The sequence below is a fragment of the Nannobrachium achirus genome (assembly GCF_963921795.1).
Source record: "Nannobrachium achirus genome assembly, chromosome: 5".
Taxonomy (NCBI): domain Eukaryota; kingdom Metazoa; phylum Chordata; class Actinopteri; order Myctophiformes; family Myctophidae; genus Nannobrachium; species Nannobrachium achirus.
Genome location: NC_137814.1, coordinates 20,293,088 through 20,317,523, shown reverse-complemented (window position 1 = coordinate 20,317,523; position 24,436 = coordinate 20,293,088). Strand labels below are relative to the sequence as shown.

The 24,436-nt window shown below is 48.0% G+C and overlaps 1 protein-coding gene across 1 annotated transcript in view; it reads left to right on the top strand.

The window, feature by feature from the left end:
• Nucleotides 1-24,436, top strand: part of col6a2 (collagen, type VI, alpha 2) — a 41,406-nt gene that overhangs the window by 12,228 nt on the left and 4,742 nt on the right. Inside the window, exons 8-30 of the mRNA XM_080726918.1 lie at nt 2,509-2,607; nt 2,722-2,748; nt 2,919-2,945; nt 3,044-3,088; nt 3,237-3,290; nt 3,394-3,456; nt 3,627-3,689; nt 4,422-4,475; nt 4,577-4,612; nt 4,702-4,764; nt 5,294-5,356; nt 5,592-5,654; nt 5,839-5,901; nt 5,983-6,033; nt 6,961-7,059; nt 9,597-9,659; nt 10,005-10,040; nt 10,259-10,304; nt 10,402-10,554; nt 11,354-11,448; nt 12,438-12,619; nt 22,464-22,642; nt 23,309-23,347. Of these exons, the coding sequence (XP_080583044.1) occupies nt 2,509-2,607; nt 2,722-2,748; nt 2,919-2,945; nt 3,044-3,088; nt 3,237-3,290; nt 3,394-3,456; nt 3,627-3,689; nt 4,422-4,475; nt 4,577-4,612; nt 4,702-4,764; nt 5,294-5,356; nt 5,592-5,654; nt 5,839-5,901; nt 5,983-6,033; nt 6,961-7,059; nt 9,597-9,659; nt 10,005-10,040; nt 10,259-10,304; nt 10,402-10,554; nt 11,354-11,448; nt 12,438-12,619; nt 22,464-22,642; nt 23,309-23,347 (1,663 nt within the window). The remainder of the gene's footprint in view (nt 1-2,508; nt 2,608-2,721; nt 2,749-2,918; nt 2,946-3,043; nt 3,089-3,236; nt 3,291-3,393; nt 3,457-3,626; nt 3,690-4,421; nt 4,476-4,576; nt 4,613-4,701; nt 4,765-5,293; nt 5,357-5,591; nt 5,655-5,838; nt 5,902-5,982; nt 6,034-6,960; nt 7,060-9,596; nt 9,660-10,004; nt 10,041-10,258; nt 10,305-10,401; nt 10,555-11,353; nt 11,449-12,437; nt 12,620-22,463; nt 22,643-23,308; nt 23,348-24,436) is intronic.

Genomic DNA, 24,436 nt, shown 5'->3' with positions numbered 1-24,436 from the left:
GATGGGTTCATTGCATTGTAACTGAAATTAAGTACAGTTTTTCCCAGTTTGTAACTGTAAAATGACTGTATTATTACTGACATCTGAATAGCACTATCAAAACCTCCACCGGCTGTCTGTCAGTCCATCCGTCTGTCCGTCAGTCAGTCAGTGAGTCTGTCACGTCACGTCACGTCACATCACGTCACGTCACGTCACACTTTTGCCCTACTCATATCTCCGCCATCGTTGCCCCTATCCATGTGAAATTTTCCACACACACTCCTTGCCTGCTAAACCACAACCTCCACGGACCCCCAACTTTATTTAACTTTCCTCATCAACCGTTTGTCGTACAAACTTGTGGGTGGTGTCAATTGACTTGATTAAGAGTCCTTAACCTTAATTGGTTTACCTTTGCCCCGCCCCCTCCTATGATTGGCAGAAACTTTATTTGGCTTTACTCATCAACCGTTTGTCGTACAAACTTGTGGGTGGTGTCAATTGACTTGATTAAGAGTCCTTCACCTTAATTGGTTTAACTTAGCCCCGCCCCCTCCTCTGATTGGCCCAAACTTTATTTGGCTTTACTCATTAATTGTTTGTCTTACACACTTGTGGGTGGTGTCAATTAACTTCATTAACAGCCCTTCACCTTAATTGGTTTAACTTTACCCCGCCCCTCCTCTGATTGGCCGAAACTTTATTTGGCTTTACTCATCAACCGTTTGTCGTACAAACTTGTGGGTGGAACCAATGCCACTCACAGGCCTCTTTGTGTATACTGTGACCTGGCGGTCGCTTATCTCCCGATTAGGGAGTCTTACTGGTAGTTAATACATTCAACATGTCGATAGCATTTATTCTAAGTCCTATTGACTGGGCCACTTGCCATTTTTTGTTTGATGTAGATCGCCTATTATAAGTATTTTAAAATGTTTTTCAAAATAGTAAAAGAAGTTTAGGGATAAGGGGTAAGGCATGGATGAAAATATAGCTCCATGTGCCTGATATTGGGCTGCCTGCCTCCTCCATGTTGTAGCCATGTTGTGGATACAGCCCATTTTATATTGGTACCTCAAGGTCAAACCAATCATCACTAATGATATGTCATTTTTGTAAAAGCCAGGAAAATGGCTGGCCTACTACTCATGATCTAAACGTGGAATTTTGTTCATCAGTTTCCGTAAAACTATATAGGAGTAATGCTAGCATGCTACAGTTACAGTTTCTATTTATCGTATCCAGGCATTTGAAAAAAGTACCTCCACGTTCTGAGTATCAAAGTGATTGTGAAAAACGGTGTAATACACTCATACAGACACACACACATGCTGCATAGTACACAGAGACACACACAGAGAGATGCACCGAAGTAAACACATACCGTCAAGGGCGGAATCATAGGGGGCGCCTGGGAGCTTGAGCGTACAGTTATGAGAGCCCATTGATTTTTCGCCGACAATTCCTAGCACTCAGTCGTTTTCACAAGTTTTCCCAAACTGGCCAAACTGCATTCCTGGCACTCGGCCGATATCACACGTTGGCTTTGTCCCTTTCAATTAGAGTATAGGGCTAACACAGCGTCAAAGACCGCCCCACATCCTGGCTGTATGATGTAGCTCTGTTATACTGTAGCCTACCAAGACGAAGACGCACCGTCTCTGCGACCCCTGTGCCCCACCCGCTGGACCACTAAAACGGCATCGCTGCAGTCCATTGCTTCCAACTACATTGCACTCAGCCCGTGGCCTGCGTATGCAGCTAGACACTTTTAGCACGTTTTTTTGCTTTGAGAATCATGCTAAAGTTTTTCTCACGTGTGGAAATGGTCAACACACATGTGGAGGATTGTGTTGTCGGAAACAGCGCCCGCAAACGCATGGTGCAATTCTATGGAGACGACTTTGATGAAGCCAGGCTGACACTGCATTGTGACGTTTGCCTGGAGATGGCAAAGACCAGTGGACTCACATTCTTTACTTATTAAGTAAAAGTATCAATACTGCAATGTAGATGTACTTCAATTCAAAATGAACTTGAGTTAAAGTACGAAAGTATTGGCAAAATTTGGCATCAAAATGTACTTAAAGTACCAAAAGTAAAAGTACAATTTTTTGGAAAATAGCAGATCTACAAGCTCACAAGGCGTCGTGATATGATGCGTTTGGAGCTTGTAGATCGGCTATTTTCAAACAACCTAGGTATAATAGCTAAAGTGGTTAATGTGTGTTTTAAAATATTATAACTTATATCCAAAAAGTAACTAGTAACTAAAGTTTTCAAATAAATGTAGTGGAGTAAAAGTACAATATTTGGATCCGAGATGTAGTGGAGTAGAAGTAAAAGTATTGGAAATTGGAAATACTCAAGTAAAGTACAAATACCTACTTAAAAAGGGGCGGGGTCAAAAACGAGCACCCAGCTCAATATTGAAAATGCAACGTCCCTGCATACCGTACATGCTAACTCACCTTCCTCCTGGTGCTGATCCTTGTTTTGCTAACTGCTTGTTCTGATTCTGTGCAGGGATCTAAAGGAGATAACGGTGATCCAGGTTTGAAAGGAGAGAGAGGTCGCCAAGGAGACCCCGGTATCGAGGGTCCTATCGGTCAGCCTGGTGTCAAAGTATGATCCCACTCATATTAATCATCTCCTCATTCATTGGCAGAGTACTGTATTTTGTTTGTTACTGTATGCCATGATAATCATATTCTTCTTCTCATTTGTTCCTTTGCGTAGGGAGAAATAGGTCTGAAGGGCGAGAAGGTGAGCTAACGACTTCCATCTTTCTTTTCAGTCATTTGTCTGTCTCATTATGTTCTAGCTTTTGGGTCAATCGTTGTTGGGTAATCGTAAAATGGAAATTGATTTACAAGTGATTGATTGTGGAACATTGACAACATTAATATAACTTTTGACTTTGTGTCTGCCCACAGGGAGAGATCGGACATGAAGGGAAGAAGGTAAGACTTCCTCCAATCACGAATTACTGAATAATCTACTCTGTTGAGCCGTCAGTCAATGTGAATTCTGATTGGTCCATCTCCATCTCCTTCACCAGGGTGTGGGCGGCCTTGGAGGGCGCAACGGAACCGACGGACAGAAGGTAAGATACTTTGCCTTGGGATGGATGGAGGCGTACAGGAAGTAGCCTACCCTGGTTAGTTTGGAGTTCATTTTAATAATCATACAGTCATCTTGGGAGTTGGGATGTAACTCACTGGTGTTGTAAATACTCTCTGTCCTTATCTCAGGGTAAAATCGGACGGATTGGTGCTCCAGGGTGCAAAGGTGACCCAGGCGACAGGGTAAGGTCTGAAACATATTGACATCATGGTCATATAGTATATGAGGCCACACTGTGTGGCATGATAATTGTATTATTTGTGATGCATGTGTGATGTGTTACAGGGTCCTGACGGTCACCCTGGAGATGTCGGAGATAGTGGTCCCGCTGGCGCTGATGGCGAGAAGGTACAGGAATCGCAATACCTCCGTCGCACTGCCATTAACCTTTATTGTCACTCAGCTGTTTGTCTAACCCTGTGTGTGTGTGTGTGTGTGTGTGTGTGTGTGTGTGTGTGTGTGTGTGTGTGTGTGTGTGTGTGTGTGTGTGTGTGTGTGTGTGTGTCTCTCCTGTCCAGGGGGATCCCGGTCGCGCAGGAAGGTCAGGTCCAGCTGGCCCGGGCGGAGATGGCGGGCCAAAGGTAAAACCAGGAAGTCAACATGATTAACATTTTCACCCCCAGCTGAACACTGTCTAGCGTACATAATTAAAGAGTTATTCCAACCGGGATAAAGATAACGATGACGATAACGATTATGACGGCTTTATCGTTGTGGTGTGGACGCTGCCATCCACTACAATTGAAAAGGATATTTTCTATCCATATCTTTATCGTTATCGTTCCCAGTGGGAAAGGGCCTTTAGCCTTATATCGTTCCTCTCAGCCTGAAAAAATGGTATAGGGCACATTGTGTTGCAGATTAAAAGTGTTCATAGATTTCTTAGACAGGTTAGACTTGTTTGACAGCACTGTCATGTTGGATTAATATGTACAGTATTTTCAGACATTTAACCACTTGAACCGTCAATACTTAGTCTGCTCTTCTTTTCCTTCTACACCAAACCTCTTTGCCAGAAATAGCAGATCTACAAGCTCACAACGCCTCACGTTGCGAGGCGTTGTGAGCTTGTAGATCGGCTATTTCTGGCTAATGTGCCACTCAGAATAGGGATGCTGGGGTTCAAATGGTTAATGTAAAAAAGATGATCCTATCACACAAAGATTTGGCGGCCCCCCTGTAGGAACTCTGTTGAGGACCCCCTAGGGGTCCCGGACCCCCTTTTGAAGACCCCTGGTATAGGGCCACCCGATGCAAGGACAAAGGGTCAGAGGTCAAAGGTCAGAGGTTAAACTCAGGTGTGTCTTCCACAGGGTGAGGGAGGAAGTCCTGGCATGCCCGGCAACCCTGGACTGAAAGGAAAACCCGTAAGCTTTGCTTTGTAACACCAAACAAAGATACTTTATGGAAACGTACAGTAGGTTTCATGGTGATGTGATGCTTACCTGTGTGTTGTTGTCTTTCCTAGGGTCTTGCTGGAGGCCCAGGTGTCAAAGGAGAAGCAGTAAGAGCAGATTTTACCAGTCTAATTTACCCTCTGAGTTTACGGTACGGTCTTACAGTATACGTGCTGTGTTGTGTTTGTTCTTCTAGGGGAGACGAGGAGACTTTGGGCCAAAGGGCGCTCAAGGACCAGATGGAATTAAAGGAGTCAAGGTATGTCCTGATGTTCACATGTTTACATTAAACCCATCTCGCTTAAATTAACCACTAGACATGTTAATCTCAGACCCAGTTCCACAATGACTTGTGACTGTATAGGAAGAGCTCAGGGGATGATGGGATCGATTTTCGTTTGGTCTGTGAAGGTACTGGGTGTACACGTACTGTACGCGATGATGGTGTCCGTAGGAGATCCGTGGTTTGATGCGGCTTGTGATTGGCTGAACCGGTGGTAGGGAGCGCTCCGCTGTGTTCACTTGGACCTTGCGGGAGGTGACGAAAGTCGGGGGGGACTTAATATTTTGTCTAATGGCGCATGTTGGCTCATGCGACCTTCTCAACGCTCGACACAGCGAATCGCTCGCTGCCGCTCGCTCGCCGGTGTCTCACGTGGATCAAGGTCGCCTGAGACACCGAAAACAAGCGCTCCTTTCCCTTGCATCTCCTACGTACGGATACAATAATAGCGTACTGTACATGCACTCATGATAACGCCTGTCTGGATGTTGTCTTTGTGTTTCAGGGTGAAATGGGGCCAGAGGGATTGAGAGGACTTCCAGGTGAAGTAGGAAACAAGGGAACCAAGGTAATATTGTTATTATAGTTACATTATTGTTAAACATCTGCATCACTTAATTTACATGAAGTCTACACAATTAGAGAATGTAGAAGGATTGTCAATTTGGTCAACGTTTGCCTGTAAAATATTACAATGTGCAAAATATTTTAAGTGTTGGGTCTGCATGATCATCAGTGGCTCTAATTCAGAGTCCACTCCCAGACAACATGTCCTTGCTAAATGATCTCTCTTTCCCGTGCAGGGAGACAACGGTCTGCCAGGGCCCAGGGGGCCTCCGGGAGTGCCAGGAGAATCAGGGAAAAACGTAGGTCAAACTTCACCTGGTTTGTTTTGATTGGCCTACTGTAGCCTATTCATTGAAACACAATCAAAACATTTCCAGGACACAACTCTGTCTTGACCTTGTCTTAACGTTGAAATAATCTAATGATCGATCCATTAACAAAATATGATGTCATTGATGAGATAACACCTCGTCTTCATCTTAGGGCACCCGAGGTGACTCTGGTGATGCTGGACCAAGAGGAGATCCTGGACTGGCTGGACCAAAGGTACGCAGTTTAAGTGTACACGTCTCTCACTCTCACTCTCATTGAAGCCTTGTTTTGACCGTTTCTCTCTCTATGATTCAGGGAGATCCAGGAAGACCTGGCTTCAGCTACCCTGGAACGAGAGGACCATCGGTAATATAAACACCACGGTTTTCATAAGTAATCCCCAAATCCTCCACAGCGCCTCCAGCAAACACAATAATTGTCCACGTTTGTATTTGGGAAACCCAGCCAGCTTCCCAAATACATACGTGGACAATTATTGTGTTATTATTATTGAGTCACTTTATCACTGCACTTGTAATCTCTCAAGACAGACTCTTGATAGCTATCAGATGAAAATGAACAAAACAGAGTGGGCGTTCCCTTTTATTTGACAATGGTTAGCCAGATTGCTGCACTTGTGACTCCCACATGTTGTTTTGGGTTCCCAAACTTTTTAGTCTCAGGGCTTTGCTAAAGACTCTTGACTCGACTCGGACTCTAAATCAAAGATTCGAGACTCGACTCGGACTCGACCCCCCAAAGAATCCAGACTCGACTCGACTCGAGATCAAAGGCTCTTGACTCGACTCGAACTCGAGATCAAAGACTCTTGACTCGACTCGAACTCAAGATCAAAGACTCTTGACTCGACTCGAACTCGAGATCAAAGACTCTTGACTCGACTCGAACTCGAGATCAAAGACTCGTGAACATCTCTGACTTCTATACTAAACCAAGAGGAGTCAGGGACTGGGGACTGAGGACCCTCTGATTCTAAAGGCCAGTTCACACCAATGCAACTCCTTGCAACATGCAACTACCGGTACTTTACCTCCAATGGCAGTCGCAAGGAGTTTGCAGCATCAGTGTGGACTGGCCTTACACCTGTTTTGTTGCAAGGAGTCGTGAGTCGTGACTAGTTGCATTGGTCCAGTCTGGCCTTTTAAGGCAGCTGCTCTAGCTCCTGAGCCACTGCCAGTACCAGTGTGTCTTGTGCTTTATACCCTCTCTGTGTGACTTGTACTTTATAACTCCCTCTCTAGGCTAACCGACTTGTCTTGTACTGTTTTGTAGGGTGAGAGAGGAGATAAAGGTAATCCAGGACCCAGAGGTGGCAGAGGAGACTGTGGGCCCAAGGGAACCCCAGGAACCAAAGGAACTTCTGGAGACCCTGTGAGTAAAGGCGGTTTTATGCTGATAAGTGTGAATACTTATTCTGGCGAGTTTGTACCAACCCAATGATGCACTTGTGACCTGAATCACAGCATTGGCCTTGACTGCTGTGTGTGCTAGGGGTTCATGCTATGGATCCTAGTTGCTATTTTATGCCTAATTCTTTTTAGTATTAGCAGAGAATGTAAAAATGTGTCCTTATGGGTCAATTGTTTTAAAGTATACTCTGAGGGATATACTGTACAAGTGTCAAACTTGTACGTCTCGTCAGAGTTATATTAACATTACTACTCTACTGTATCTTGCACCTAGCCTGGTTCCAGCCCATAGACCCCGCCCACTCTCCGAGTGGACTGTTTCTCTGGTCTGGAGCTGAGTAAATTAATTGGCAGTTTAGCAAACCAAAATTGCGGCTCCTCCAATGAGCGCGGGGGGTGGCGGTGGGTTTAACGAATGTTCAATCCGCGCAGCAGTTGAAACAATTCAAACAAAGTTCACACACCAGGCAGGCAGGTACACACACACACGCGTGCGCTGATTTCACCAAGCTGTTAATGTTGATTACATGTTTCTGGTTGTAGTTCTGTGTGGAAGCAGTCACTGGCAAAGACAGACACACACACACACGCCGCGACCATGCGTCGCGATCACCGTGCGTCGCGAACACTCGCACAAAAGGCACACTAGCACAAAAGTCCCTCCCCCGTAAATCGTTCAGAATAGGGCACAGTGTCAGACTCAAGCGTCAGCTGAGTCTGAAATCAGGCTATCTTGCACGTACTGGTAATTCGAACCGCAACACAGGTGTCATTGCCTATTATTTCCTACTAACACAGTTGTCATTTTAACTCTCTATAGGCTATACTTAGCTGAAAATAGCTGATCTACAAGCTTACAACACGCTGTAAGCTTGTAGACCTACTATTTTCCCAAAATTGTTTGCGTCCTCTCCCACTTGCAGAAGCTGTCATTTAAATAACAATGTGTGATGTTGCAGGCACAACTAGCTATTAGAGAATGGGATACTACAGTCCAATTGGTCTAATTTATGGTATACCCAAAGCACACCAATGACTAATGTTGGTATGGAATAGGGCCTTAACCACGGTACTGTCGCTTGTTCATGACGCTAAATGCAATAAATTGGAAATGTCCAATGTTATGACGTTGGGTGACGGCAGCCTTTCTGCTGTTTGAGAAACAAGATGACCTCCGTTTGGCCTAAAATGAACAAGCTGTTAACAAATACGCAACAAGAGACAAGCTAAATAAACTCTAAATAAACGGCCTGAGAGCCGCATGGAAAACCTACAGCACCGGACCTGTCCTTGCTCCCACAATACAGGGATACGTAGATTGCTTATGTATGTTGTTTAGTCTATCTATCTGCAACTGCTAGTTTAAAACGTTAATATTCACTATGTCCATTTCAAGTGGTGTGTGTGTGTGTGACTAATCCACACTCAGCAAGAGCCCCGGTGGTCTGAGGGATCAAAGCAAGCAGCTGCACCCAGCAGCAGACATCACACAGACAGGCAGGAGAAGTGCACGCAATGCTCATCTCTGGCAGTTTGATCAAAAACTATTTATACGTTTTAGGCATTAAAGTATGTATTTCTCAATATTTATAGATTTATTAGATTTACAGATAAAAATAGAACTGCACTCTGTTGAGGTGCCAACTTGTGCCACACTTGGCCAACTTGTGCGCAAGCAGAGCGCACCACGAGGTGTGCCCTGCTGGCCTCATTGGCTGTTAATGAAGACATTACCAAGAACGCTCTTATATACCAAACTCTGCTGACATCACCAGTGGCATCACCAGGAATGCTGGTCATCCTCAGGCTGTAGGCAGACACCTTTATACATACATACATAAATACATTCCCAGAATCTCAGGCTGCGGTCTTCAAAAAAGTCAGACACCTACATACATACCCAGCCGATTGCAGTATGTGCACACTCTGCTTGCACAAGTATGGCCTACTTGTGCGCGCGCCATGAGGTGCGCTCACCACTGGCATCACCGCTTCCAAAAAAAACCCCTGATATATTATGATATATGCCAATGACATCACCACTGGCATCACCAGGAATACTGGTCTCTCATTGCCTCTTAATGATGACTTTGCCAGAGATACTGGTCCCTGATTGGCCTACAGTCTTGAACAAGAGAGGACACCAACATACATACATACCCAGCCGATCGCAGTACTTGTGCGCTCTGCTCACGCAAGTAATAACTACTAATTAAAACTGGTATGGGCATAAAAGGTACCTGGACTGGCTGATACAGAGATCTCCATATATGAGCATATCAACATGCCCATATATGGGCATATACTGATGACATCAGGGATCTCCATCTATGGGCATAAAAGGGACATTGACTGACAGATACAGAGATACTGTCGGCGGTATGACGTAGTTCAGTACAAGTATTTCAATGTGTAGCAATCTGTAGTATTAGCTCCGCTGTCAGACAGGTGGAGGTGTATGTTAATGTTTGTGTGGTATGTTTGTGATTTCTTCAACAGGGTGAGCCAGGACCTGGAGGAGAGCCCGGTCAGAGAGGACCAAGAGGAGATCCCGGACGAGATGTGAGTAATGTTACAGTCAAACATGCAGGAAAATGTACTGCTGTAAACATAGGATGCATAAACTGACGCAAACACAACACACCCACTGACACACACACACACACACACACATACATACATTACACACACGCACGCACACACACGCACTCACGCACGCATGCACTACTTATACAGTGGAGCCATACTGGATGTGAATAATGATTCAGGTGAACACAAGACTAAACACTACTGGTCTTTATTTGTACACTGGCCGTTGAGGTCTGCTGACTTATCAGAAAAGCAGACATTGTAAACGTGAACCCTACAAAAACAGGATGTGTTAATGTGTCATCCGTTCCTCTACAGGGAGACTCCGGCCCTGAGGGAGATCCTGGCCTCACCGTAAGTACACAGACCTTTACGTTTTATCTTTATTCTGAGCAAATGGAGTGTGCTGATTAAAATATATACATATAGTATATAGACAGAGTAGATGTAAGCCTTTTTTATATAAATATATACAGTACAGTACTATATATACTGTATATAACAACTTTATTGTTATTTACATTGCAAGAATGTAACACATGTAAATGGAGCCGTGTTATTTGTGATTGCAGGAGTGCGATGTCATGAACTACATCAGGGAGACTTGCGGTTGCTGTGGTGAGTTTACTGTAGTGTGTTTACATGACGATCCTAACAGATGCTGCGCTGCACTCCCTGACATCTGTGTTCTGTGTGTTCTGTCCGTGTTCCCCAGACTGTGAGAAGAAGTGCGGAGCCATGGACATCGTGTTTGTCATCGACAGCTCGGAGTCAGTGGGACTCACTAACTTCACCCTGGAGAAGAACTTTGTCATTAGCACCATCAACAGGCTGGGATCTATGGCCAAGGACCCCAACTCTGAGTCCGGTAGGACCAGTTTGTGTTGAAAAATCACAATAAAGAAGGGATCTTTAATTTCAGTTTGCAGATGTGTTTTCCTCATCCTTTTATAGGCATTACAGCCTGTGCACACATGCTCAAATCATAAGTTATTCCATATGATTTTGGTACAGAGCTGCATAACCGTATATACATGGAGATAGTACTGAAACTTCAAATCTGAATCCTGTTATTCACAAGGAGGTAACACAATGACTCCTTAAAACTGACCCCTTCAAATGACTAAAGTGCAAGATCAGAGTAAATGGCATGAACCTGAGTTACCGGTAGTCAACAAATGACAGCGTAAATGGTCACATAAATAGACTTCAGAGAAAACAATGAACTGCTCCAAAGTAACTAGGATACCAGGTACAATTAGCTAAATAACATTGTAGGAGCTTGTAGATCTGCTGTTTTCACTACTTCTTAAACTTCTAATTTGTGTAATTTCTTAGGGGTTTCTCTTTTATTTCTTCATGGAATTACTGAAAGAAATCATTGTTTGTTTGTTTTTTTATTCATGAAAGAAATTGCTTTTTTGGGAATGTTTTTGAAAATATTTGTAAAAATAATAATTTAAAAAATATATATATGTGTTTGCGACCCACAAATGGGTCCTACCCACTGTTTGTGAAACCGTGATCTTGAGAGTGTACAGTATATGGGGATTAATATGGTGGAATATAAGGAAAACCCAGCCCATTTACGATAAACAAAACCAGTATGACTTTAGGGCAGAGCCAATGCTAGAGCCAATGCTAACAGAATGGTCCTCGTTTTCCAGGTACAAGGGTGGGTGTTGTCCAGTACAGTCACAGTGGAACCTTCCAGGCCATCCGTCTCAATGACTCCAAGATCGACTCACTGACTGCTTTCAAGGTAAAGCCAGATTTAGCCTTTGTCGTATGCCAGTCTTGCATGCGTAAAATAGAATCTACAAGTTGAGTTTGGCAAATAATGAATAAAGCATAACCAAGAGGCCACATATACTCCCATTTTAGTTAGAGTTTGGTACCCAGAACAATTCTGGGTAATGAGTTAGGACTGTAGGAAACTGTGCTTACTGATGTTTTTCCCAACGCAGTGAGGTACAGACCTGAAAGTCCCTGCATCTCAAATCTTTAAGTCTTTAAGAGAGTAGTTGACAGATGTTTAAGACAAACGTCCATGACATTATGGTTTCTCAAACTTTCAAATGTCAAGGTCTCCCCTTAACTCTGACAGTGTACAAAATGGAACCAAATTTACCCGACAGGGTTCATTTGGTTCCATTTGTACACTGTCAGAGTTACAGACTTGTATGGGTCCATTTAGACACCCCTAAAGGAACCCACAGAGTCCCTGGAATCCACTTTGAGAACTACTGCATTATACTAAACCTCTGATAAGCTACACTTCTCTCTTAAATCTTTGTTATTGTACCCCAGCTCATATACTGTAACACCACCAGGAGGCAGTATCTCACTGCATTATGATAGCACTGGGTGATGATAGCTTTATCAAATTGACCGGTCAAATCACAGAGGCTCAATACGTTTTGGCGCACAACAATAACTGTAGATATTTGATATTGTCACGTTTTCTATAAACCCTAATTCAACACAACACAATTCAACTATTGAACCTCCTTGTTTTATGTCTTTATTTAATATATTGGTTATTGGCTATTAGTTTAAATAATGGTTTAAAGGGGAACCAGATGAATTAATGAATAATCCCCTGTTTTATGTCAATGTTCTCAAATCGTTTGCCCAGTAATATCCTCTGTGTTATTGTATCCATTTATCTGTGTGTAACTCCCTATGTAACTTAGCTATATTCACAGTATCAGCTAATTCCAGTATCTCATGCCCTGTGCTTTTGTCTAGGACGCAGTGAAGCGTTTGGAGTGGATCGCCGGTGGAACATGGACCCCATCCGCCCTCAAGTACGCCTACGACCACCTCATCAGGGACAGCCGTAGAGCCAAAGCCAACGTCACGGTGGTCGTCATCACGGACGGACGCTTCGACCCCAGAGATGACGACAAGCTGCTCACCTACCTCTGCAAGTACGTGGGACTAGATGACATGTTGATGGAGCGATGCGCTCGAATTATCAAAGGATTCTGGTTACATTTTAAGTCAAGGGGGCTCGGTGGCGCAGTTGGTAGCGCTGTCGCCACACAGCTAGAACGTCCTGGTTTAGATTCCTTCTGGGCACGCTGGGGGCGTGTTCTCTCCTCCCCATCACCGGTGGCCATACCCTAGGTGGGGTTGGCGAAAGGGCCTTTCTGTGTGGAGTTTGCAATTTTTCCCCGCCCATGTCTCCTAGGGTAGGTAGTGGTACCCTCACAAAAAACATGCAGTAATCCTGGTCTCTATACTGCCCCCCCACACCTAATGGAGGGGAAAGGAAGTGGTGGGAATAACCTTCCACACGCTACGTCCCACCGTGGGAACTCCCCCCCCCCCCCCCCGTCAGATGAAAAGAAGCGGTTTGGCCTTCTCGTGCATTGAAGGAAGCATGATCGCAGTTTGTTGCTTTCCCCAGGTTGGCAGAGGGAGAGTAGTGCCCAGGATTTACACTTAAAGGGCCTACACCATGCTTTTAAAACTATATTTTTTGTATAAATATATGCTCAAAATTGAGTCTTAGACAGGTCTTAACCCTCAAACACACACTCTGACCATTCCTTTTCTTTCTACTAGCTGTGCTATTATTAGGCCTTCAAGCTGCAATACCAAAGCGGCCTTTGTTTGCTCAGTGGCGCATCTAGTGGGGTTTTTTCCTCTCCTCTCCAACGTTGACAACAAATATATTGGGCCAATTAAAAATAGGATAATGTTGCAGCTCTGATTATTGATTGATTGAAGACTTTATTAGAAGTTTGCATAGGAAAAGGTACAGTTTCATGACGGTACAGTTCACTGGTACAAGGTCTACTAAAAGGAGATCCATGAAAAGACTAAGCTTATTTCCACTGGAAACCATTGAAGTATCTCATATAACATTGAATGACAGCCTGCCTATGTTGTATGATATAAGCCTACTGTCAAATGACACAGGGCGACCGTTGCTAGACCAGACATTAGAGAACGTTAATCTACATTAGACAATCAACCCCACCCGCATTGTATTTATGTATAATGTATAAAAATGTATGAAATTTAACAGCCCATTTATTTATTTATTATGGCGATAATGTACCATCTGCGGTGCAGATGAAAACGCTCCAACCAGGAGGAAGAGGAGCCGGTCGAGCGACCAGACCGAGCGTAGTTGCCCGACGTTAGGTGCACCGTCTCGGGCTGCGCTCGCAGGCCGCTCGCTCGCCACGCGAGCCCGGCTCGGTCGCCACGCGAGCTCCGGGGATCGCGGGGCGCCCCGCGAGCGGCCCGCGAGCGCAGCCCGAGACGGTGCACCTAACGCCGTGAGAGATACGTAGTATGCAGTGAAGAAAAGAATATAGCCTGGTTTATAGGCTGTTATATAGTCGGGGATAAGGACCGGGGTGTTTTACTCACTCTAGCCGCGAACATTGACAGAAGAGGCGGGCTGTGAAGCTCTCTCAAGCCGGCGACAGGGAGGGGAAAACCGGGGGTGGGACAGCGATAGGAGAGGCGGTCTATCACGGACACGGAGGAGGAGGGAAGGGGGTCCGACCGGCATGGACCCCCTGCGGGCCGGGGAGCAGCAGGAGGAGGAGGAGGCCAGCGGCGGCCGCATAGCGGCGCGTGGTCTCGGAGCGGCCGGGGAGGAGGGAAGCTCCATGGGCGGCGGGGACACCGTCTGCTCCCTGCCCGGGGAGAGAGACCTGGGCTGGGCAACGGGGGAACGGCGCGGGCCGGGGCTGGTTTGTGGTTTGTGGCAAAGGCAAAGCCAAGATTGATCTGGGCTTTTCTTCACAGCCACAGACAGGACCATCGCCATTAAAAATAGTATTTTGTTTCCTTGATAGAAGGGACGAAGCTTGGGTCCTCGCAGTCTATAACGTCACATATATAGTGCAATCCAGGAACGTTAAGACTTCTCTTTGGACAAGTTGATAGCAAAAATGTTGATAGAATAAAAGAAGGAAATGACTATACAGGGAGGCAGAGTGAGAGCACTGAGTGAGCAGCCCCAGAACAGTAAGCCAGCTGCAGATGGAGGTGGAGGCTAAGCAAATTAGAAACAAATGAGGGGCTGGGTTTACAACAGTAGCTCTGGTTTTTACCTGAAGGGCGGGGGGGGGGGGAACGCGTGTGACGTCACATGCGTCAACTCTCAGAACAGCACTGTTCTGAGAACCCGTGGAAAGCTTTTCAACTCTGCCTTCCCAAAAACAGAGAAAGACACAATGGTCAGAAATAGGACTTTGTGAGGATAGAAGGTGCCAGTGGGACCCCAAAAAAAGGTTTTAAAATAGAAAAAGTGAAATTTCATGGTGTAGGTCCTTTAACAATTGGCACTGGGTGAAAGAAGTCAACACAGAGTCCCCTAAAAGCAGTGGTTTTAAGTACATTTACTTAAGTACTGTAACTTAAGTAAACACTTTTGTACTTTACTTGAGTAATTCCAATTTTCAATACTTTTACTTCTACTCCACTACATCTCGGATCCAAATATTGTACTTTTACTCCACTACATTTATTTCAAAACGTATAGGTTCCGAACGGAACCCTGTTTATTTAATACCGGAGGACAAGGTCCCCCTATGGGATAACAGCGCCATCTGGCGGTGCAACAGACTAAAACTCATATACTCCCGTACGAAAATTGTCATTTGTCGGAAGGGCTGTCAATCACAAAACGAGGGCACCGCCCCCGAGTGTATATAAGCCCTATGGGCTATCATGACTTTCTCTAAAGCCGCACCTCTGCCTGCAACTAGCGAACCGAGGGGCTTAATTCGGGGGACCTTGTCCTCCGGTATTAAATAAACAGGGTTCCGTTCGGAACCTATACGTTTATTGTCATACCTCCAGACAAGGTCCCCCTATGGGACTCATAAACTCCCCGAGAAGCCATGAACCGACAAGACTGTCGTGTACACCGACCACCCCCGGAAGGAGGTCTCGTCAACCGACGTGACCTCTCTCAGGACTGGTCTGACCCAGACCCACAGGGCCTGGACGTGTTTAGACAGAAAAGAGACCCTGACAGACCGAGGCCTGCCTTATGCACTAAGGGCAGACACAGGTCCGCCTTATAATACTACAGTAATATAAGGGAAAGACTCAGGGTCCCCCCCCAGGTATCCTAGAGACAGTAGCATGCTGTCCCAGGAAGGGGAGAGAGCCGCCCCACTACATAGTAGGCGGGGCAGCAGCACCCAGAACCGTATGCGCCATAGCAGAAGGCGCAACGTCCAGGTGATAGTAGGTCGCAAAGGTGGACGGCGAAGACCAATTCGCCGCCGCACAAATCTCCTCAATGGAGACACCTTTGGACAAAGCCCAAGAGGTAGACACACCCCTAGTACTGTGGGCCTTAAGTGCCTCCGGCACTTCAGACCCAGCACGGGTGTAAGCCAACCTAATAGCATCCACAATCCATCTCGACAGAGTGGGTTTGGACACCGCTTTTCGCTGATGGGCATTCATGACCACGAAAAGCTGAGAAGTAGACCTGCTGTCCACCGTCTTGTCACAGTAGGCCTTCAGGGCCCTAACTGGACAAAGACAATGAAGACGCCTATCCTCCTCTGATGCAAACGGAGGAGGATGGAAAGCCGTCAAAACAACAGGTTCCTTCGGGACCGCTCGGTTCTTAGGAATAAAACTCAAATGAGGTTTAAGAAGAAGAACCTTGGAGTCATTATTGAGAAACCTCATACAATCAGGGCTCACAGAGAGCGCATGAAGGTCGCTCACACGCTTAGCCGTAGACAAGGCAAGCAAAAGAGCTGTCTTGAAACTGAAATGTTTCAAAGAGGTCCTCCCAATCGGTTCAAAGGCCCTCAAGAACCACTTGTAGATCCCAAGCAGGAAACAAGGCTCTGGTCACAGGTCTCAAATGGTCGACACCGTGCATGAACTTGACCACCTCAGGGAATTTAGATAGGCCCATGCCTGACACCCCCAGGTGACAGGCATCAATAGCCGCTAAATAACCCCTAAGCGTAGAGAACGCCAGACCAAGGTCCAGGCGGTCCCGCAAGAAAAACAACGCTTTCTGGGCTGGAGCCAAGTGAGCCACCACAGGTGGCTCCTGTAGCTCACAACAGTCCAAGAAAGCATTCCACCTTCCGTCATATACCACCCTAGTGGAGGGGGCTTTAGCACTCTGAAAAGTAGCTACAACCACCATTGAGAAGCCTGCGGCTAGCAGGTTCTCCCTCTCACAGGCCAAAACCACAGGTCTAGGGCCTGGGGGTCGGGATGGAAGATATCGTCCCCCGCCTGGCGCAGCAGGTCCCTATGCAAGGGGAGCTGCCAGGGGGACCGGTAGAGCAGTGGGGTGATCAGAGACCTCCACACTCCCCTGGACGGTGCCACGAGAAGAACCTCCAGGTCGGAACTCCTGATCCTCTCCAGTGTGGGAAGGATCAGTTCCAGCGGTTGGAACGCATAGAGACGGCCTTCCGGCCACTCGTGTGCGAACGCATCCACCCCCAGAGGCGAAGGTCCCCTCACTGAGAAGTAGAGGGGGCACTTCGCGTTCTCCTGGGAAGCAAAGAGATCGAACCGAGGTTGACCGAACCTGGAGAAGATCTGTCTCACCACCGCATGGTGGAGAGACCAATCCTCGTAGCGAGGCTCCCCCCTGGACAACAGATCGGCGCCGCCGTTCTGAAGGCCTGGAACATGGGAGGCTCTGAAGGACCTCAGGCGCGGTACGCACCAGAGAGTCATCTCGCGCGCCAGCTGATCCAGCGTGCGCGAGGAGAGGCCGCCTTGTTTGTTGAGAAAGTACAAGGCTGCCATGTCGTCCGTCCTGACCAGGACATGACAACCCCGGAGAAACGGTTCGAAATACTTGAGAGCCAAGTAGATCGCCATTAACTCCAGATAACTGATGTGGTACTCCAACATGGCCGGGGTCCACAGACCCCTGGCTGAGCGCCCCTCGTGGGTGGCGCCCCAGCCCGAGCGGCTGGCGTCTGTGGTGATCACCTTGCGTGACACCACCACGCCTATGGAGACTCCACTCATTAACAACGCCTGGTCCCGCCATGGGACTAGCGCGTCCATGCAGGCCTGGCTGACCACCACTTCCCTGCACCCTTGCAGGGGAGGAATCCTGAGCGTCAGTGTCCACCGCCAGAACGGTCTCATATGAAACCTGCCCAGGCGAAGAAGTTGCACCGCTGAAGCCATCAGCCCTGCCAACTTCATACACTCCTTGTAACTGACCACTTGGTCCAATGAAAGGAGCGAAGACACGTCAGGAACCTGTCCACCCCCTCCAGAGAGAGGCGGGCAGACCTCGTGGTCGAATCCAGAGGTATCCCCAAGAAGGAGATCTGCTGGGAGGGCGTCAACATACTTTTGCCAAAAAGACGTTGAAAACCCAAGGCCTTCAGGTGGGCCAACACCAAGTTGGTGTGATATCCCTAATCCAGAAGGGATGCAGCCCCCCCCCCTTTTTTTCCCAACCAGGAAAAATTCGAGTCCAGAAACCAAGCTGGTTCAGGTCTCGCAAGAGCTCTACTACAGCACCATTGCATAGTACCGAGCTTATTTCCTCACTCAGAGCCCCTGCTTACCAGCGCGGGCTCGAGTGTAAATACCCCAGCTGGAAGCGGGGGTGGTTCAAGAAATGCAATCTAAGGCCACGTGTTACTGACGTAACACCCATTGCTCGGATTGCACAGTCTCCAATGTTTATCAGAATACCATCAAGGGTATTAAATAAACAAGGGTTCCGTTCGGAACCTAACCGTTTCACACAACGTGCTAACGTGCTGTGAAACGAGGGAGAAACCGTTAGGTTGCACGGGGGAGAAGGAACGTTGGGGATTAGCACTTCCGTATCCGGGAAGCTCCCCTCCTTATCCGGTGACGGCCGCGCCAACGGACGTGACGTCAACATGTTGAACGGTGGTGGAAAGAGAAACAGAAAGAGCATTCTGCGATATACGGTTCGTTACGTAAAAACATTTACCCCAGCACGGGGAAGAACGTGTAAACGTTTAAACCAGATCTGAGGCCTTTAATAGTTCCTTGCAGGGAAAATTAGGCCAACTCATAATCCCACACACCGATAGTGAAACACTTCCTGTCCTGCACTAGAATCGACACTACAGTGCCGTTTAGTGTAGGCAGAGGAAAATTGCACATAGGAGAAACCGCACCACTGTGAACCGCAGTTAACATGGGTGGGAACCTCAGCATGTCTGCAACCCATTCTGATTGTAACCTGTCTGCATGACTGCATGACTGGGAAATCTGTTATCGTGAGTGAGTAGAGAGCCCTGCATGGGCTTCATTACACTGAGTGGTTGCAAGCGATAAGAGGTTGTCCGTGCAAGTGTAGGAGTGAGCAGGCCACGCTTGCTCAAAACACTTTTTTTTTTTTTTTTTTTTTTAAGACTTTGGGGACCAGGGAGGCAGTAACCATTTTCATTATCCCTGCATGGAATAAGGAAAATAAATATTAGCGCCTGGGGGAAGGAGGCCCCTGTGTAGTCAGGGACCCCTGTACCCACAGTCCAAGGCCATTTACGCCACCTCATCCCACAGGTTCTGTGGGAGGAGTCCGGCTCGGCGTCCCTGAAGAGTGTTAAGACGCTGTACACAACACTCCATACTCCTGTTCTGAACTGAACTCGGCACGACAGTGCCGCTCAGTGGAGACAGAGGAGAATAGCACAGAAGAGAAGCTTTGTTATTGTGACTAATAGCAAAACAGTGGAGCCCATTGCAAACCAGGGAAAAACCTTTTAATTGTCACCAGTCTGCAGGACTGGGACAATAAGTAATCCTTTGAGTGATTAAAGAACCCTGCATGGGTCTCTATACACTGACTGGCTGTAAGCAGAGAGGAGGGTCCTTTGTGCTAGGGACTGAGAGGTAGGTAAACAAAAGTTTTGTTTCGACCACCACACTCTTACTGATGACATGGGAAAAAACTACTGGGCAACAGAGATTTTCATTCTCCCCTGCGTGGGACAGAACTCAAACGTCTGCATTCGGGGGGAGGAGGACCGTGTGCCGTCACGGAACCCAGACCCCGTGGAGGGCTAGGCCCTCAACCCTATGTCATCTAACACACCCACTTCCCACAAGCCTTGTGGGGAGAGCTGTGTTCAGTGCGCTTGGGCGCAAGTAAGTGGTCTCCTTGAGCCCCACCATGTGGAAAAAACCACAGTCCGGGTGCCGCAGACCCAGGCCCCCTTCCACTGGCACAGTGGAGGGGAGAGCGGGATGTACTGGGGCGCCGCCGACCCATTCCCCTCCTTCTGCATGGAGGAGGGGAGAGAGGGGGTAGAGGCGGAGGTGGGCGGAAGGATGCAGGGCAACCCTACACTTGCAAGACTCACTTGTAGGAGGAATACTGGGAGAAGAGCCTTCAACCAAATTCCATCCCTCCTCATCCTCACTCTCAATTCATCCCCGCCTTTAACAGCGTTGTTCGGAGGCGTGCCACCAGAACATAAGCGTGCCAGGAAGATCCGGGCTCAGCCAGCATGGCCGAGAACGAAAAATCCAAGGGGAAGGAGGAGGAAGTCGCCGTTAGTCACCCCCAGCGTGGGGGCAGCCAGGCGGACCAGTAGGTTCTCTCCCCTGAATAAACGGCGCCAGCCGTACCAGGGAGAGAGGGCGGGAACCGGCGTCGCCGCTCGCCGCCCCCGGCGTGGGAGCGGCCAGGCGGGGTCCCTCGAAGTTGCAGACGCCAGCCGTAGGGCACCAGCGGCGCGCTGGAGCCCCCAATAGGCGTCGTGGCTGCAGGCGGGAACCGGAGCCGCCGCTAGCCGCCCCCGGCGTGGAAGCGGCCGGGCGGGGTCCCTCGAAGTTGCAGACGCCAGCCGTAGGGCACCAGCGGCGCGCTGGAGCCCCCAATAGGCGTCGTGGCTGCAGGCGGGAACCGGAGCCGCCGCTAGTCGCCCCCGGCGTGGGAGCGGCCGGGCGGACTAGCAGGCTCTCCTCCCTGGAACGGCGGAGCCGAACCGGCGGGAGAGAGGGCGAGGGCCGGCGTGTGGTCCCATGAAGTTGCAGAACGCCAGCCGTAGGGCCCCAGCGGCGCGCTGGAGCCCCCGATAGGCGTAGTGGCTGCAGGTTGCGGCCCGGGGCGGGAAGCAGCGCTGTGGCGTACAGCGCCGCGAGCCCCGGAGGCAGAAACAACGTGGCGTCGTGGCTGCAGGCGGGAAAAACCACGCCGCTAGCCGCCCCCGGCGTGGGAGCGGCCGGGCGGGCTAGCAGGTTCTGCTCCCTGGGACGGCGGCCAGCCGAACCGGCGGGAGAGAGGGCGAGAACCAGCAAGTAGTCCCGTGACGTTGCAGCCGTCCGCCGTAGGGCACCAGCGGCGCGCTGGAGCCCCCTATAGGCGTAGTGGCTGCAGGCTGCGGCCCGGGGCGAGAAGCAGCGCTGTGGCGTACAGCGCCGCGAGCCCCGGAGGCAGCAAAGTCCGGTGGAGGGAAAAAACCAGGCAGGCCACAAGGCTAGTGGAGGCTGAGTGAAGGAAGCACAAACAGCGGGCACCGCTGCGTGCCCACAAACCTGCCAGGAGAGGCCCGTAGCCCTGGTCGGCGAGACCAGGGCGGCGGGGACAATACGAGAAAACACCGGACAAACAGTGGAAAGTCCTAGCCAGCTAGAAGTAGAGACAATAGCGACACCCAAGCTAGGGCGCGCTAGCAATCAGTGCCCTGGGTGAGGGCCTTCTAGCATGAGGCTACCAAACAAAGGAACGAGCAAGCAAGGCCACTTGCTAACACTCGAAAGACTCACCACATGAAGCAGCCTGCGGGATCATCGAAGGAAATTCCGAGGGTGGGTGTCCTCACCAGCGATAAGTCTCCAGCATCCAGCACACTTCCAGGGGAACAAGGATAGCAGCATGCTAGCCGAGGGCCGTGGAACATCGATAGCTTGAAGCTAGGCTAAGCTACAAGAGGCTATCGGACAATAACAAGCTCAGAGAAGAAGCTGGAAACTTACAGCGAGGAAACAGGTGAGAACGCCGAAACTGTTGAAGAGAGAAGAACTGAAGAATAAATACGTACAGGAGATATTCTATAAAGGCCAGTGGCCGACTTCCTAGCCGTCGCTTTAGGCTAAAAACTTTACAGAATTAAATTATATGGCTGAGTTCGCGACACTCTAGTTGCAGGAGCAGAGGTGCGGAAAGAGAAAGTCATGATAGCCCATAGGGGTTATATACACTCGGGGGCGGTGCCCTCGTTTTGTGATTGACAGCCCTTCCGACAAATGACAATTTTCGTACGGGAGTATATGAGTTTTACTCTGTTGCACCGCCAGATGGCGCTGTTATCCCATAGGGGGACCTTGTCTGGAGGTATGACAATAAACTTTAGTTACTAGTTACTTTATAGATTTTTATTAGTATTACAAAACATACATTAACCACTTCAGCCGTACATACATTTTGTCCATTTGAAAATAGCCGATCTACAATCTTACAATGCGTTGCGATGCAACGCATTGTGAGCTTGTAGATCTACTATTTTCAAAAGATTTTTATACATTTGATAACTTGAAATGGGACATTCTGCACAATGAGTACTTTTACTTTTGGTACTTTTAGTACATTTTGATACCAATACTTTTGTACTTTAAGTAAATGTTGAATACCGGACTTCTAGTATTGGTACTTTTACTTAAGTAAAGAATGTAGTACTTTTTTACAACACTGCCTAAAAGTTGGCATACTTTTAATGTCTGTAATGTCATTTTGTGTGTGTGTGTGTGTGTGTGTGTGTGTGTGTGTGTGTGTGTGTGTGTGTGTGTGTGTGTGTGCCTTTGCAGTGACCCCAGCGTGGATGTGAGTGCCATCGGTATCGGAGACATGTTCGACCAGATCGAGGAGAACGAGAGTCTGAAGAGCATCGCCTGTCAGAGGGAGGGCAAGGTGATGGGCATGAAGCGATTCGCTGACCTGGTGGCCGAAGAGTTCATCGACAGGATTGAGAATGTGCTCTGCCCAGGTACACACGCACACTCACACGCACACACACACACACACACACACACACACACACACACACACACACACACACACACACACACACACACACACACACACACTCCAGGCACGTGCATACATAGACATCAAAGGGGGCTTGAGCCCCTGCCCTTTTACCCGTCTGTAAAAAGTGCCCTCTCCAGACCATGAATGCAGTTTTTACTATGGTGAAAGAAATGCAAATGCCCTCTTTCCATGCCATATCTGAAGGCGGCATTCAAGAGAATTGTCTCCTGAACTTGAATGCAGCATCTTATGTACAATTAGACCTTTTTAACCACTGAATTCCATACATGTGTTACAATAAATAGCAAAAATAGCAGATCTATGAGCTCACAAGCTTGTACATTATAAGTACATTATAACACAAGCTTGTACATCTGCTATTTTTCAATTTGTTTTAATTTTGTACATTTTTGAAAAAAAGATTTTGAAAATGTATACCAGTCATGAAATGTTGAAAATAGAGATACTAGGATGTCATAATAAACTAAAAATAAATAACCTGAAAGTACAGGAGACAACATTTTGTACCGCTACTGTATGATTTTGTACCGCTACTCTATGCATTCCTACGAGGACAAACAAGTCATTTTGTGTCTCTTCCTCTCCCTGTCTTCTGCTTTAGAGCCTGTTATCGTGTGCCCCGACCTCCCATGTAAATCAGGTAAGATTCTGAAGCACTCTGCATCACATAAGGTGAACTTTAACCTTTAAGTCCTAACAGTCCTGTACAGAAATCAGGCGTGGGTGATCTGCACTCACTCAGGGTTATCCCTAACCCATTATGGATTGTATTTTGGATCGGCTTCTGCTGAGGTCCATTTCCCGGCATTGCATGGAACTACTGTATACATACTCATACTTGTGTTTTCACAATTCTGCGATCGATTCACTCTTACATAAGACCAAACTAATGTCCACATTCACTGCAACAAGGAAGACCACCTTGAGCCATTTCAATTGGTCATGTTTTAGCGATGTTTTAATGCGTCGTGTTTGTGAGACCTTTTCACACGGGAAGCGACTGAAAAGCCTAGAAATGTATCTGAAATAGTAGAGGAGCATTCAGGTAGGTGGGCAAGGGAAATCTGACAGACGTAAACAACAGGAGATTCTGTGAAATTGACACATTTCGTGCTCACCATATGCACACGCCAGCCTGCGTCAAGAGATCAATCGTGTTTAACTCTTCTCTACGCGACACACATAGAAACGCGTCTGTCGCAGCGCGACCCCCACGGATCCAAGCGAGTGCACAGACGTAGTGTCACTCCCCGTGTGAAAAGCCCTTTATTCCCACCCACTCATTGCAGGAGGGGGCGACACAGCCGCCCCTCCCCCCTGGAGGCCCTTGGCCGAGGAAGGCAGCCCCTCAAACGTCCCCACCTCGGTGGAGGGCGTGGCCATCCTGCTGAACGGTCTGAGTGAGCAGCAGTACGGCGTCGGCGTGGCGACCATGGCGTACACAGCCCAGAGAGCCAAGCACGCCCAGGGGGAGGACAGGCAGCAATGGACCAGGCTGTTCATCGACTCCTTCAAACACGTCTATGGGGACATTATGGGCGACCCTGCCAAAGCCATGGGACTCTGCTAGTGCTATTAAGCAAACCAACGCTACCTCGCCATTATGGCACTTTTCTGCGTCATGTTACTGGCTCAACTTGACTCAGGTCTACTCGACTCTACTCGCTTTACTTCATTTTTCACAGCAAATAGGACCCCCTCAATGTACCTGGTTTTCATAGCGACGTCC